Here is a 15928-nt window from a genome sequence, read left to right as displayed (position 1 = left end):
ACAAAATAACAAATTATTTACAAGTTTGCCTTATGGGAGATATACAGCCCAGAATCTCCACCCCCTGATCATTGCCAACCTGGTGAAGGCCACTGCTGATGATTCCATAGAGTTATATATTGCATCTGGAGTGTCCAAAGGTAAAAGAAAAAAAAAACTGCTTTGGACACTTCTGCCAAAGGAAAGGCGTGTATGTATGTATGTATATGTATATGTATATGTATGTATGTATGTATGTACATGTGTATGTATGTATGTGTATATATATATATATATACATACATACATACATACATACATACATACATATATATACATATATACACATATACACACATACACACATACACACACGCAAATTATATATATATATATATGAATGAAACAAGTTAAAAAATTGGCAGATATACCTCGTCCTATAAGCCACAGCTGCCAAAATCTAAACTGATTGCATGCTATTTTATTTTCCCTTGCAAACATCACTGGTGATAAACACCATGTTCCTCTATTTTGTTATCCCAATATTTTTGGGTCATGAATGACAATATTTGGTTCACTTTCAGGAAATGAGCTTTGTAACTGACTCTTCAACGTTAGTCTTTTTTGTGAAAAATTCAAACTTTTAGCCCAAGTATTAAAGCTATAAAAGCACTAATTCCCTCTATCTCCTTCCATCTAATGGGCTGTAAGAGTGGTGCAGCAATTCAAAAGTCAGAACTTTGCTTCTTGTCTCAGACTTGCTTTAAACTGCTCCAAATGGAAGCCATTTCCAAATTAAAAGTACAAGACGATAGAGTTGAAGCTTTGAACTGGCTCTGAAGAAAGTCATCCAAGATACCTTACATAGCATATTTGTGTGTGTAGGGGGGTGGGAGCAAGTTCAATCATTTGCATTTATAGACAGCAATCATAGAAACATTATTCATCTGAATATATCATTACAATGAAATTGTGCCACAATTGCATATGCTAAATTATAAGTTATATTTACTCAGACCACAAGGGGCCAAACTATCACACATAGAAGCTATATAGATTACAGAACATTGTATAGCCTTTTTAGCACCAGTTATTTTGGTTAGGAATTTTTATAATTAGACCAGTTTTTCCCCCCAACCGTGTCAATTTTAAGATGTGTGGACTTCAAATCCTAGAATTCTCCAGCCAGCATCCCGTACCTGTACATCTTAAAGTTGCAACAGTTGAAAAACACAAATTTAGTCACTGTGGATTTTACCAAGTTAGAAGTGGAACCAAAAGAGATGCAAAATATAAGGAACTACTTAGGAGGCTAATATGATAGGGAAAGTTTAGAATGGGGCTTGATACTTTATTTTTAGGGATCTTAAAAATAAAACTCCCCTGCTCTATCACCTCATTAAACAAAACATAATTCTTCTCAGTTCAAAAATATACTATTATAATATATACATTGTAAACCTTAGAAAATAATATGTAACAAACAGTATTAGTTGCAATTTATCTCTCCAAATAATGCAAAATAAAAATAAAAGGGCTCTGAGAATCTTTAATATACAATGGGATTTCTATACATGATCATTGATGTTGCTACCATCATAGTCAAAAGTCCATCGAAACTACTATTAGAAATTGACTATTTGAAATGCATGTGGTGGTGGATATAAAAATCACATTGGTCTATTCATTCATTCCTTAAATTTATATAGTGCCACTTCAAGAAACTCTTGGAGGATTCATAAAAATTGTAAAATGCAACACTAAAACTTCCATAGTAACTTAAAATTAAACTTAAGTTACATTAAAATTAGAATTATCTAAGAGCTCCAGTTCTATCACAATTCATCCCAAATCCCCCAATTTTAACAAGCTTCTAGATTTTAACTAGCTTTTAAAAGGCTTTTATTGATGGCGCCAATCTTTTTTCAGGACAGCCATTCTATATAACAGGGACCATCATAGAGAAACAACACCCTGGGTCTTAATTCCCCTCCCCTCCCAAAGTGGTGTTGGGGATTAACAGTATTAACAGTTTCTCCTGGAACATAAAGGTCTCACCTGGTTGAAGGAGGCAGTCTCAAAGATACTTAAGTGTCAAGCCATATAGGATGTTATAAATTAAAAACATTATTTTGGATTACAACCAGAAAGCTACTACAATATTCACTCAGAACATTGAAGAATGCAGAATGAAGCTGCAAACAAGAATGACTTGTTAAACAATTTCAACCCAGGTTGCACGTAACACCAGTTTAATGACCTCTCAAGGCCACTGAATTCATGCACTGTTCACTCCACCTTCATCTATGCAACTGTAGGAAACCAGACTAATTTCCATTAGAAACTAACCACTGCTTATGATCACAATGTATCCAAATCAGCAGATTAATAACAATACTTTATTTCACATAACTCAGGCTCAGTAACCAGGACTTGATCCCATCCACAATTTAGTTTTAATCCATTAGTTAGTAATACATTTAAAACTAAGAATAGAACATTAATGAATTTCTGGAATATTCATTTTGATTAGAAAAACAGAAGACAGGGTGATTTAGTAGAAATCAGTTCAATGGATCAGAAGGTTTCTTCTTAAAAACATCACCATATCTGTAAACAACATTTGTCCAGTGATTAATTCCTTTCTACTAACCCAACCGACCAATGGAACCCATCTTCCATGAAGCCTTCTGTCTTCACAGGTGTCCACAGCTATTTTATAACCTCAGTTCAGGAATAACAGTCATTTCATGCCTTGCCATTGAACGAGCAGGCCATGTCCCAACCTCATTTACAGGATATTCTTTTGTTTTCAGAGACTTTTAGGATTAACTGTACATTACACATTTGTTTCCAATTCATTGATTTCAATAGTACAGTGGTCTTTATTGTTGGATTTCTCTGTGTAACATTCTGAGTGATTCTCTTCTTGTTCCATTTGGATAGGTAAGTGATGCAGTGTTGTTTTGATTGGTTCAGGTCCACACATTTTATTCACGGACTTCACACAGCCATTCTTCTGATAAGCAATAATTTTGCGGATACTAACAGGTTTTGTTTCTCCAATCAAAGGCACCTATGAATTGAACAAGGGGGTCATACTATTACAATGCTTCATTATTCTAAAATACTTTTCTATACTTATACTCCATTTTAGCATACAAAATTATAGATTGCCTCACACTCATATTGGAAGCACCAAGGCACTTCTGGGTTGAAAGAATTAGCCGGTCACATCACCGTGGCTTGGCGGAAGGCTCTGTTAGGACTCCTTTCATGTCCCTGCCAGGAGCTGCAGCAGAGGACAGGAGCTCACTCTACCCTACGGCAGCACTCGGATCTCGAACGCAGGCCTGGTAACCTCCAACCCAGCACCCTAACCATGTGAACCACAATACTCCAACAAAATTATAGGTAGGACACACCGTTACACAGAATGCCTCTAAAAGAGATACCTAATTATCTCTGTTTGGTAAAGTGAGTCCTCAAAGTATCACATCAGTTTTCTCCTACCTCAGATCTTTCTGCAGTGAATTCTTTTCTGCAAATATGCGCCATTATTCCAGTAGCAAGAGCATCACCCAAAACATTGATCATTGTCCGAAATCTGTCTCTGTCAAACAAAATGAAGGCATTAAAATGACATTTTTCTTTCCTTGTGTAAATGTTCATCAATCTATATAGTTATTTATACAGAAAGTAACAGTACCTGCACACAAGCTGATGTTATTTTACTCAACAGATAATATAGCACAGGGCTAGGAATAAAAGTACCTAATTAATTTAAACATGTAGGCTATCACACTATGGCAGATCAAATTGTTCCAATACTGAAATCTCATGGATTAATTTTATGGTATGAAAGCATAATGCCAACAAGAAATAAAAAACACTCCATGAACATTTTCCTAATTTGTTTCATAAACGCCTACTTTTTATGTTGACTCTGGTATTTGATTTTTCCATTTTTATAAAATTAAGCAGAACAATAACTGGAGAAGGAAAAAACTTTCACAGATTTTATATTGCCCTCTGTTTGCTTTCCTAGATACGATTCAAAACAAGAAATAATTGAGCAAAATTTTTTTTTGTGATAAATAAATAACTGAATTTTCCAAACCAAATCTTCAAATCTAACCAGCATTGTACTTATGGTCTCCAGAATTGTGACATATTTGGCACCAGGAATCTCCAAGAGAATAGATCTGGAATTAATTATAAAGTCGAGAGTCTGGTGCAACAATTTTAAAGGGAAAGAAAGAAAGAGAGAGGGGGGAGGGAAGGAAGGAAGGAAATTATAAACAAAGCAAACAATCTTAAAAGCCAAATGTTAAATAAAACTGGAAAATGCTTTTAGAAGAAAACAGAAGAACAAGAAGGTAGAATAGACCACATAGGATTTTTTATTTAAAAAAGGGAAGAAAATAAGCCAAAGACACAAGCAAGATGTAAAGCCAGTCCAAATGGAAACTAGAAAACATTTGGATTTCAACTGGAAAAACAATCAGATTTGGACATTTATAGCTGAGGGATATATAGAAGAATGTAGGAAACTGAGGAATAAATTCTCAGAAGACAAATAGAGAACAGAATGTCTGATGCTGCATTTTAGATTAATCTCTCTCTAGTGTCTGCATTTGCTGTTAGCTTTTGGTAACTTTAAAAAAATAAATCCACAGTTGATTTTAAAACTGTAACAAAAAATTACCGGTAATTATATTATGAATTGTGATTATCACAGATCAATGCTGAGGAATTTTTTTTTTCTAAGTAAAACTTTACATTGACTTAAGGAATTTAAACTAGAGGAAAAGGCCGGAGTTACTTTTAATGCATTGTTTGAAGCTGACTCAAGTTCATTTGGCAGAGGTACATTAAATCTGAAATGCATCATATGATTTCTTCATTCTTTTTTCAGTACAATGAGCCCATCTGAGACGTCAATCACAATGGTTATTATATTGATGTGGGTCATAAAACTAAAATTCAGGAACATCCAGGTGTTTGGCTTAGAAAAGAGTAACGTGATCCAAAATCAGCAATGTTCAGAGTTTGACTTCTTTAGTATAAAACTGAGTTGAAACGGAAAGATTTTTTATTTGCCACTTACGTAGGTACAAATGAAGATATGGATCTGTTTATGTTCACATTTTGTGCCCTTCGTTCCCATGAATGCTTTGTTAAAATCTGCTCTGCAATCTCTCTCAAGTTTGCTTCCCCTATAAAGGATGCTTCTGTTTTTGTGCTGTCCATGGTTATAATCTATGGTGGGGGTTTTTGGGGCTGAAAATTTGAAATAAATGCTAGTTTTCAGCCAAACCATAATAAATCATGGTCATGTGACCACATGATGCTACAAATGGCTGCAAATGTGTTGCCAAATATCTATAATGCAGTCACATGATGATGGGTGGGGAGACTGTCCTTCAGAATTTCAGTTCTGGGTTGTAAATATTTTGTGGGGAGGTCTTTGGAATTTTGAATGGTCCCTAAGCAACCAAATTGCAAGTCAAGAACTACCTATACACTGAAAAGATATCTTTTGGTTTGAATCTGGAAGGATAATTCTTATATTTTTGTTTTGTAATGTAACAGCAGATGAAAAACTTGACAAACAGAAAGTAAAACCATGAGTGAGCTTTGCTACCCCCTTGACATGACCATGTACTCAACATCGACAACAAAGTGAGTGATAACTCCCTAAAAACTGAACCACTCAATCCTCATATATCCAATTAGAAAAATGCAAAGAAAAGAAAATGTTTGCACTACTTACAGAGCCCAATCAACAGCAATTATTAGAGTGATGTCATCTGTAGGCAACCCGACTGATGTCAAAACGATGACCATGGTCACAAGGCCAGCCTGTGGGATTCCAGCAGCTCCTATGCTGGCAGCTGTTGCCGTAATGCTTTTATAAACAAGCAGAAAGATCATAATGATGTAACACAGAAGTACATCCAAAACTGGATAACTTGATCATTAATAAGAACTAATGTACTTGGCATAAGAATCAAATACATTTTACTCTGCATTCAGTTGCACAGAATTCCCCTGAACAAGGTAAATAAAACACAGGACTGCCCAATATAAGTAAGGTCAACTTTGCATGATGCCAGAGTTTTACTAGTAGAGTTGGGTCCAGGATATAATTTCTTTGTTTGGATCATGAGAAATAAAATCAAGGAAAAGCAACAAGATTGACATTTCACAGGCAGAAATTTAAAGGCATCTGCCACCAGCTGTAAGGTTAGGTTAAGTAAATGTGGCCTTAATTTTATCACAGTAGTTTACATGCATGTTTTGTAGAACAGCCTGAGGGATCATGAAACAGAAGATAAGTTTTCTCTTTCTATTCTGCCACCATCTCTCTTTCTCAAACTATTACTTGACATTTGAAATAATTTTTCTCTAACATCAGCAGGAACTTTCCCCAAATGCAGCATCACAGAGGGAAACCATTCAAATAGAACCAATGGACTACAATTTTATAGTAACCATAATTTTATCTCTTGCTCTTCAAATATAGATCATGATGATAAGGGGGTGGTGTTATGAAGACATATACATCCACATATATTTCCCGTCCCAAGATCTGCAATTTATCCATTCTAAGTGAACCCAAACAGTACTTCGACTGCCTAAATTCAACTTCTTGTCAGTTTGCTGAAAATTTATGGAAATGGTCAAATCATCAGGTTGTAATTGCCCCAAGTGGTGCTTGTCTTCTAGAGGTGGCAATCAATTCAAAAAATAGGTCTCTGCAGATGGCAGGAGAAACAACCATATTCATGAGCCATAATCCAGCAGAATTAAGCACTCCTAAACCCACTAAAATAAATGGGCTTTATTTACTTAACATTGGATTGGATTGCTGGCTGCGGTATGATTACAATTCTCTTAAATCTTTGAGATCCAACAGGTTTTAATGATATTGTGTATGAAATAATTCAATTATTGGAATGAATGAAATTATTGTTTTAAAGGCTGTTGCAGAGATGGAATTGAGTCTTGATCTTTCACTAAATTCTTGTCAACTTCTGTGTGACCAAGGTGATATAGCCATCAGCCATGGTATATATTGTGACTTACCAAAGCTGCTAGATTGTACAGTATGCAGCTATTTGATCTGCGCCTTGTAAGTAATTCAAGTTTTCTTTAATATGCTGTTTAGTAAAGAACAAGGCAATCATCGCACTTGATCTAATAGGAGGAATTTCCCTGCTCTCAGCAGTAAATCCCAGCACGGGGCAGAATTGAAATCATAGCTACATAAGCACGGATTAATACAAAGCTGAATAGGCTGAATTGGGATAAAGTAACACTATGTCTGATCTAGCAGCAATTCAGTCATATACATAGACATTTTGCGAAAGAGTTTTGTTTTGTTTTGATCTGATAATACTGCTTTATGGAAATCTGTCAAGTTTGTACAGATCGCAACCACTTAATGTTTTATGCTAAGCTGTACAGTATTGCTAGTAAATATTCTCCAGATGAATCTACTTTTCCCCCTCATTTTTTTTGTATTTACAAAAACAAAGAAAACTAAAAGAATATTTACAAAAGAAAAAGGATTGTTTAAGTTATGCATTCCTTAGTTGTTCAGTTCAACTTCTGAAGCTTTTAAATGTACAGAGCCGAATACAAAAATCTCAAAAATGGCTCAAAAATCAGTCATGATACCAGGATTCAATGTTGGTAAATGCTAAGTAATAAGAAAAGGAAGAATATGTTGTGTAACATGTACAGAATTTCCTCTTTAATTCCTCTGGCGCCTCTTAAATTGTACAATAAAAACTCAGGAACAAGTTTGATTTGTAAAGTTAATGTCCTCCCTTCTTTGTATATTAATTCTCAGAGAATGGAAAATAAACCAGATGACTTTGAGGTCCCAATATAAGAAAACAAATATGATTCAAAATTTTAACTGAGATTTTGTGGGATAATTTTCAGAACTGGACTACAATAATTGAAAAATAAAAGTTATTCAGAAGGAACAGATGCAGCACAAAAAGAAAAGGAATTGAATTATATGTTACAATATCCTCATCTTATAGAAACCCAAGGGTTAGGATACGTAAGGTGGCTTTCTTAAAATGCTTTGGTAAAATAATTTATTATTTTAAAACTTACTTTAAAATAATAAACTTATTTATTATTTTAGCTTGATAAACTACTACCATCTTTGGATACTAATCCACTTATATTTAAATAATCAAAGAGAAGCTGTGGATATTTTTTCCACAAGAAAACGGCAGATCTTTAAAAAGCAGTGAAATTGCAGTCTTGGGAGACTTTGATTTCTCTAACATCTGTTGGGAGAACAACTCTTCCAAAAATGTCTTTCCAGGAAATTCCTTATCAGTCTTGCTGACAACTTTTCCTTCAGCTGGAGAAGCATGCTTTATTTGGAGGAAGGAATGTCACTTAAAAGTAAAGAATCATTTATATGCCGTTCTTGTAAAGCTCCAGAATCAGTTTTGGGTTCCAACACTGTTGCAAGCAAATAATCAATAAAAGCAGCCTTCCCATTTGTGACAGGGAAATGCAGCAGAGATTCAGGAGAAAATATCTTCCATTGGGAGGAACTCTTGCATGAAGTAATATTCGACTGTTGTAGCTTTCTGTTTACAGGTTAAGAAAAGGGGCTTCACAGATCCTCTCCCCTAGCAACCAACCTCTTTTGTTTTACATACAACTAGAAAAAAATGCACTAATCTTCTAATTCCATTTTCAAATGCAACCAGAGAGCTCTGTCTAGCTTCCCAGAGTGCAGACAACATATCGAGTAAGTATTTTGGATAAATGCCTTGTGAATGTTAGAGAGTGTTAGAGATTTTCTTTATTTCTTTTTGTGTGTGTGAGGTTCAATGGGAGGGAAGGGATATAATTTCTTCAGGAACTTCTCATCACCATCACCACCACCACCATCATCATTGTATCATCATCATTGTAGCATTTTCCCCACAGGTGCAGGGTCTGCTTTTCAGGTCAACAAATGTCACCTTACATGATCAAACACAGCATCTGTGTCCAATTGGGCATTTTTCATGTCTGCATTTATTGTCCTGCCAACTTTCTTTCAGCCTTCCACATGGGCGCTTGCCATTTACATTAAAATGGAAGGGGATGTAGGCAACAATATGGGGACCTGCTTGTAGAACATGGCTGTACCACTGTACATGTTTCTCCTGCATTTTCTCTGATGTTGGCATGGTGGCACAGTTTGCTTCCAAACTGTGTCATTACTGACATGGTCAGGGAGAGAATGGCTAACAACCAACAAAGCATGCAATCTTCATGGTGCGTACAGTGTACTCAATGCATTTGGTGTCTGGCCATTTCCTTTCTTCAGGAACATTTTTAATTAGCAGTTAATCAAATGCTTAAGATTTTCCATCTGCACTGTTAATATGGATTATACATTCCATTAGTTCTGAAAATCATTTTATACGACTTTAGATTATTATCTGCTATGCTGGACACTGAAGACCAGAACATTGTTTTTCCTGCATAAGCCTATGTTGTAGCCTTCCAGTGGCCAGCGGAGCTGGCAGCCGAGTGGGACAGTGCGGAGGTTGGGGAGGAACATTGGCCAGTCCTGGAGGCTGGAGAAGGCTCGGACAAGGGCTCTGTGCTGGAGACAGAGATGGGGCCAAGGCCATCTGGCAGTTCTCAACTGCCTTCGGAGCTAGACAGCAGTGAGGCAGAGGAATAGCTGGAGCCTGTTCCCAGTGTGCGCATGCACAGAGCTGCTGGAAGAAAAGAACAGCTAAGAAATCAGGGTCATCTTGGAAGTAAAGCCACAGGTGGACAGTGAATGGCCCCTCCCATAGGAAATAAAAGAGGAGCAAAAGGGGAATGAGCTTTTGCAGGAAACAATTCATTAGTTCGTTAGTTCGTTTCAGGAATGTGAAGATCTGTCCATGAATCTCAGAGACTCTGTGCCAAATCTTTCTTTGCACAGCACTGCGTTTGGAAAATATTTACATGGCAGTTTTCCAAGCTAGTTGCGGTCTGTGGTCATAATTTCACCTTTGAAAGTCTGTTTACCAGGCCTTTGCTGAATGTGAATGATAGGAATTCAGATTTGTTTAATAAAGGGTTTTTTGTTGGAACCAGAAATCTGCTTCATGCTTTTTGAGGAAGCCTAGGTCAGAACAGCCTATGAATCAGAGATTTTGCCCCCCTCCCATTTTACCTTATGGTGATGATCTGTCCAAAATCCAGCTCATAGTTGTTTACTTGGGCAATGAAAATAGCTGCTACTGCTTCATATAAGGCTGTTCCGTCCATGTTGATGGTAGCCCCTACTGGGAGCACAAACCTAGCAACCCTCCGGTCCACATGATTATTCTCTAATAAGCACTTGAAAGTTATAGGCAAAGTGGCTGAACTGCAAAACAACAAGAACAACAAATAAGGGTAGTTTAGACTGAAGTTAGCAGAATAATGTAGTTTAGAAATTTGCTTATGCAAACAAATTTAAGGCAAAATTATTTGCGCCCATGCATTATTGGGTAAAAAGTATTGCATAAATGACCTGATCCATTCAGTATCTTAGGTGATGATAATAAAGCTATGAAAAAAATTAATTATATTATTTAAGGAAAAAAAGTACAAAAGCTATGACTCACAGAATATTGGAAATGTCTTATTATATTTTCCAAAGGTTTTGTCAGAAAAGAATTATCCTCTCAACATTGATCCTGTCTCTTTGTTTTGTTCTATTGCTTTGTCCCAATCCCTGAAAATTATATTTGTATTAGTATAAAATAACATATTTAAGATCTTTTGCTTACTCCCCATGCTTTTTATTTGTTTTAAAATCTGGGAATGAAATAAAATAAGAGGGAATGGGAATAATTATAAATGAGCATATAAGAAAATATTTCATTTCCTGTTTGGAACCAGGCCACACAAGGGGCAAATGAGTGCATATGCAGCTCCACTTGTATGAGTGGCTCATGCACACAGAGATCCATATGCACCTCCCAGTCTGCCAAGCTGGAAAGGTTGGGGACTGCTGATCTAAGGGACAGAAACTGGAAGGATTAAATCTGGAAAATAAAACAGTATTCCAAGTTTGCTCTGATAATGGATGTTTAAAATTTTTATCCAGCAAGTGGCAGCACCTAACTGATCTTAGCTAATCATGAATGAGTAGTATTGGGCCAGGATAACAGGAAATTGTAGGACTATTGACTAGACCAGGAATTGAAACAACACATTATAACAATACAGTGGCAAATTACTGCCATATTAGTGCTAAGAAAATTGCATGAGAGTGACCAGAATTATCACCAGAATTGAAACATGACTTGAGAGAAACATCTTTTATTCCCTTAAAAATTAAGAAAGCTTCGCTCTACAACTTTAACCATTGCAGTGTGTACCTGGATGATGTGGCCAGAGCTATAAGCAGTGCTTGAAGAATGCCTCTGATAAAGACAATGGGATTCTTCTTGGTGATGAAGAAATACATCATTGGCAGAATAACAAGTCCGTGAACAACTAGTCCACAAAGTACGGTAACAGCATAAAATCCTAGTTTCTTCCCAATGGTTGTGGGATCATCCATTTCCAAAATCTTACCAGCAATAAGAAACACTATTCCAAATGGAAAATACCTAAGAAAGAATAAAGAGATCTATGCAAAGAATACATCCATATAAAAATGGGTGTGTGTGTGCAATATTTTGGCGAAAGTATTGCAGCTAGATTACAGAGATCTGGGCTCAAGTCTCCATCAGACCAAAGTGCTTGCTGAATGACTTTATCCAGCTCTATTCTTTTAACCCAATCTTCCCTACAGAGTTGCTATTATGGGGATAAAATATAGAAACATACCTATATATTACTCTGTCTCTCAAATGGAACAAAAAATAGAAATGTAGTAAATAAATGCATCCTTGAAATACCATATATATTATTGTAAGACAAAATGGGTCTTCTTCTGCAAGATACTTTTGCAACACAATTTGGCCTCTAAAGCCAGATAGGTGGATCTTCCTTTTGACAGAAGTGCTAAAGGTGTATGTCCTTGTGGTAGGAACTCATCACTTGTAGATTGGTTAGGAAGAAGAAGTTTTGAAACACTATGCTAAGGAACCCTAATTTCTATTTCTTTCTTGGGTGCAGAGAGTTTTTCTCTTAGTGTAGGCAGAACCCCAGCCCATTGCAATCTCATGCAGTGAGGCACAATGTTTACAAATATCTTTTTAAAAGGAGAATGCACGCAACCCTGTACATGTTATTTACATCACTCAACAACCAATTCAGTTTAAGTAAGCTGATTTCATTGCTGATTACATACTTTTACTTGTCAATATTTATTTCTGCTGACATTTACTTACCATACAGTCACAGCCACTATCTTCATGACTGATTCATTTAAACACTGGCAAAAACTGACCAAGGGAACTCCACTGGTACCCATTCTGCCCAGCATTATACCTAGAAATATATAAATGTCATAGTTTCTTCTTATTTATCTTCATTTAAACTTATATAATATACTTTGAGCCTTTCCTCGCTTGCACCTAATCATGATAAAAACATGCCTTAGCAACATTTCCCCCCTGCTCTATTGCTATATCATTATTTTTAACTCAACCCCTGCCCATGAATGAGACAGGCTTAAAGTCAATGTTGGCTATATTTGAAGTAGCATTACCAAGATCACTGCAAAGGGGAACTGCAGCCGAGAAATTAAAAGACACTTGCTCCTGGGGAGGAAAGCTATGGCAAATCTACACAGCATATTAAAAAGCAGAGACATCACCCTGCCAACAAAAGTGCATATAGTCAAGACTATGGTTTTCTCAATTGCAATGTATGGCTGTGAAAATTGGACCATAAGAAAGACTGAGCACCAAAGAATTGAGGCCTTTGAACTATGGTGTTGGAGAAGACTCCTGTGAGTCCCTTGGACTGCAAGACGATCAAACCAGTCAGTCCTGACTGCTCCTTAGAAGGCCAGATCCTGAAGATAAAACTCAAATACTTTGGCCACCTAATGAGAAGGAAGGACACACTGGAGAAGAGCCTAATGCTGGGAAAGTTTGAGGGCAAAAGAAGAAGGAGGTGACAGAATGAAGTGGCTGGATGGAGTCACTGAAGTAGTAGGCGCGAGCTTAAATGGACTCCAGAGGATGGTAGAAGGCCTGGAGGAACTTTGTCCGTGGGATCACGATGGGTCGGACACTACTTCGCAACTAACAACAAAAGCATTACCTCTATTTTGATACCATTTAAGAGCAGCTTCAAGTATAAAATCAATTAAGATTTGTTATTAGGGAGAGAAATTAAGTGAGCAACAGTGACTGAGAACAGAGACATGGGGCAAATAAGGTATTGGCAATAGGAATATTAAATTCCATGCTAGTTTATTTGCTACTTGTTCAAGGGTGAAAGGAAAGCACTACAGCTTAGCCTTGAGGAAAGATCTTCACTGTGATCTGGAAATATATCTGACATTTGAATTACCAGATAAGTTGTATGACTGGAAATGAGTCACATTTCTGAGTAACGTATGCTAAGAATTACTTATTTTGAACAACACAAGCTCCACTGTTATGTTTCATAACTATAAGCATAAGGACCTATCAGATTCCTACTGGAACTGGTCCATCTAATCCTGTTCTCCCAGTGACCAGCCCCTTCACAAGGATGCTTGCTGGACCAGTGGTGAAACTCAATTTTTTTTACTACCAGTTCTGTAGGGGTGGCTTGGTGGGCATGGCAGGGAAAAGATACTGCAATATCCCCATTCCCTCCCATTTCTGGGGGAAGGATATTTCAAAATCTCCATTCCCACCCACTCTGGGGCCAGTCAGAAGTGGCATTTGCTGGTTCTCCGAACTACTCAAAATTTCCGCTACTGGTTCTCCAGAACCTGTTAGAACTGGCTGAATTTCACCCCTGTGCTAGGCTCCTCATCAGAGGGAGTTGCTGCATCACTCTAATTCATGGGTACTTGAGACAAATTTGGCAAAAGATATATTATGGCAGGTTTCATGGAGACTAGTTATCGGCCTTGAAAAGACACAGTTATCTCTGGACTGGGGACAGTTTTCTTCAGTTCAGGGGAACAAGATGGAAGAGGGCTATGTCTTGCCAAAGCTCCAGAGTAACCTTGTTGGCCACTATAAGGAACAGAATATTGGGACTAAGATGGGCCTAGCAGGTTCTTGCATAAATTTTTCTGGACTATAGTGTATAATACATTGAAAGCTTCACAGGTTAAATTTAACTGATATGATATTTCAACTGGCATCCTATCAAGAATGTTTTTTGGGGAATGGGGCAGTAGTGAAATTCAAATTTTTTTACTACTGGTTCTGTGGGCGTGGCTTGGTGGGCGTGGCAGGGGAAGGATACTGCAAAATCCTCATTCCCTCCCTCTGAGACCAGTCAGAGTTGGTATTTGCCAGTTCTCTGAACTACCTAAAATTTCTGCTACCGGTTCTCCAGAACCTGTCAGAACCTTCCAAATTTCACCCCGGAATGGGGATATAGAGGGGAAGGGAAGGGGGAAGACATCTCATAACTTCCACATATAAAAAAAGATAGGTTCTTCCAACAGTATTGAGTGGTACTAGAATGATAGGCTTCTTAAAAATTACAGATGTAAAAGAAACCTGAATCACTTTGCTCATTAAATACAGGCAGTTGTCATTTATGGCTGCCTTGCTTAGCGACCATTCACAGTTACAACAGTGATGAAAAAGTACGTTTATGAACAATCCTTGCAATTACAACCTTTGTAGGTCTGAGAAACAAAATAAATTGAATTAAAACCATAAGCATACTTATGTGTTTCACTTAGGGACTGCTTTGCTTAACAACTGAGTCACTGGTCCCAATTGTGGTTGCTAAATGAGGACAACCTGTAAAAAAGCTTTGTTAGGCCTATTTTTTCACTTTAAAAAGGCCTTGAAAATCTTTGTCAAATCTTCGGGCATCTTGCTAGAAGTGCTAATCGCTTCACATCATAGAAATAGAGCAGTTATCTGGAATCTGAACACATCTTCAGCTGAAAAGGCTGAAGTGACATCTCTGCAGATAGAACTCCTACATGGTTGCTACAAATGTTCTAATGTACAGCTAGACGCCTTGAGATGTCCCTGTTTAGAAGATGTGGTTTACTCCCATTTGATATTCTAGCTAAGTCTTGGCTTTGAATAAAATCCCTGTTTTTCAAACTAGAAACAATCCAACCTGGTTATAAATTGTGCTAAGCTAGTTAAACTTTCCACTGCTCTCTAGAGGACACTTTAAAAACTGCTGGACTGATTCTCTAGACTTATTCAATATCATTCTGTTTAAAGCAGACTGGGAAAAATGTTTCAGAGCTTCATGTTAATATTCAAAAACTGGCAATACAGAAAAGTTAGACTCACAGTGGTTAAATTATGGAAGTGCCTAATAAAAATCCACAGCTGCTGCCTTTGCCCACAATAAGAAAGGCAAGGAGATCTGTCCTCTCCTTTAATAGGAACTCTAAAATGAAAAAAAAAATCTCTAATATTTAGAATTAGTGGAATGGGATTAGATAGAAGTCATGATTAATTTACTGACTACATGTATCCTTCTTTTAATGCACATGCCGCCAAGCCAGTTTGACTCCTGAAACATGCAGTTTTCACAACAGCCTTTTAAAAAGTAGTTTTCCCTTGCCTTCTTTCTAGGGGTGAGAGGAAGTGACTGGCCCAAGGACACCCAATTGGCTTTGTACCTAAGTCAGAACTAGAACTCCCAGTCTCCCAGTTGTAGCATGATGCCTTACCACTACACCAAACTGGCACTTACTTCCTCCTTCACAATCCCCTATCAACATGTAAGACTGCATTCTTTTTTTTATCATAGTCGTTGCCCTTCTGCGGTCCTACCCATTGAATGGGGTAAAAAAACTCCAAGATAATATCCCCATTTTCTCCCATGT

The 15928-nt window shown here is 37.1% G+C and overlaps 1 protein-coding gene across 1 annotated transcript in view; it reads right to left on the bottom strand.

The window, feature by feature from the left end:
- Positions 1 to 344: 344 nt before the first annotated feature.
- SLC1A7 (solute carrier family 1 member 7) overlaps positions 345 to 15928 on the bottom strand; it is a 50330-nt gene continuing 34746 nt past the window's right edge. Inside the window, exons 6-11 of the mRNA XM_032217320.1 lie at positions 12339 to 12438; positions 11379 to 11612; positions 10184 to 10378; positions 5756 to 5890; positions 3493 to 3592; positions 345 to 3055 (exon numbers count right to left, since the gene is read on the bottom strand). Of these exons, the coding sequence (XP_032073211.1) occupies positions 2819 to 3055; positions 3493 to 3592; positions 5756 to 5890; positions 10184 to 10378; positions 11379 to 11612; positions 12339 to 12438 (1001 nt within the window). The 3' untranslated portion in view covers positions 345 to 2818. The remainder of the gene's footprint in view (positions 3056 to 3492; positions 3593 to 5755; positions 5891 to 10183; positions 10379 to 11378; positions 11613 to 12338; positions 12439 to 15928) is intronic.

Source organism: Thamnophis elegans, chromosome 5 (assembly GCF_009769535.1).
Source record: "Thamnophis elegans isolate rThaEle1 chromosome 5, rThaEle1.pri, whole genome shotgun sequence".
Classification (NCBI taxonomy): domain Eukaryota; kingdom Metazoa; phylum Chordata; class Lepidosauria; order Squamata; family Colubridae; genus Thamnophis; species Thamnophis elegans.
The sequence above is the reverse complement of the archived record's forward strand: the minus strand, read 5'-3'. Positions and strand labels throughout refer to the sequence as shown.